At 62.2% G+C, this 360-nt stretch overlaps 1 protein-coding gene across 1 annotated transcript in view; it reads right to left on the bottom strand.

Annotated features, from left to right (window-relative positions):
- The window catches only part of CACTIN (cactin, spliceosome C complex subunit), a gene marked incomplete at its 5' end in the record, with an annotated part of 4,900 nt that overhangs the window by 574 nt on the left and 3,966 nt on the right, over positions 1-360 (bottom strand). The window contains 2 exon segments of the mRNA XM_008949154.1: positions 106-136; positions 318-324. Coding sequence (XP_008947402.1) covers positions 106-136; positions 318-324 — 38 coding nt within the window.

Raw genomic sequence — 360 nt, 5'->3', positions numbered from 1 at the left:
GGTGATGACGCTCCCAGCAGTGGCAGGTGCCAGGCAGGGGCACAGAGCTGGGCACGGAGATGCCTGCTCTGCCCTGCAGACTCTGAGGGTGCTGGGACACTTCACCCATAACGCTCCTCCCCCTTCTCTGCAGCCCCTGGGAGCGGGGAAGGACCTGACCAGGAGGCACCCGCTGGGAATGGCACCAGTCTGAGCCCCATCTCCCTGCCTTTGCCTAGGGCACAGCACCCTTTGCTGCCTGTGGGCACCCCTCTGCCAGGGCAGCTCTGGGTGTGTGCTCCAGCTCAGGCTCTTTCTCACCCTTTCCCAAAGCCTACCAGAAACCTGGGGGGGGACTTTTTAGGATATCAAGTAACGAAA

This window comes from Merops nubicus, unplaced genomic scaffold (genome assembly GCF_000691845.1).
Source record: "Merops nubicus isolate BGI_N331 unplaced genomic scaffold, ASM69184v1 scaffold27881, whole genome shotgun sequence".
In the NCBI taxonomy this organism is placed as follows: domain Eukaryota; kingdom Metazoa; phylum Chordata; class Aves; order Coraciiformes; family Meropidae; genus Merops; species Merops nubicus.
Note: the sequence above shows the minus strand (reverse complement) of the source record. Positions and strands in the feature narration are given on the sequence as shown.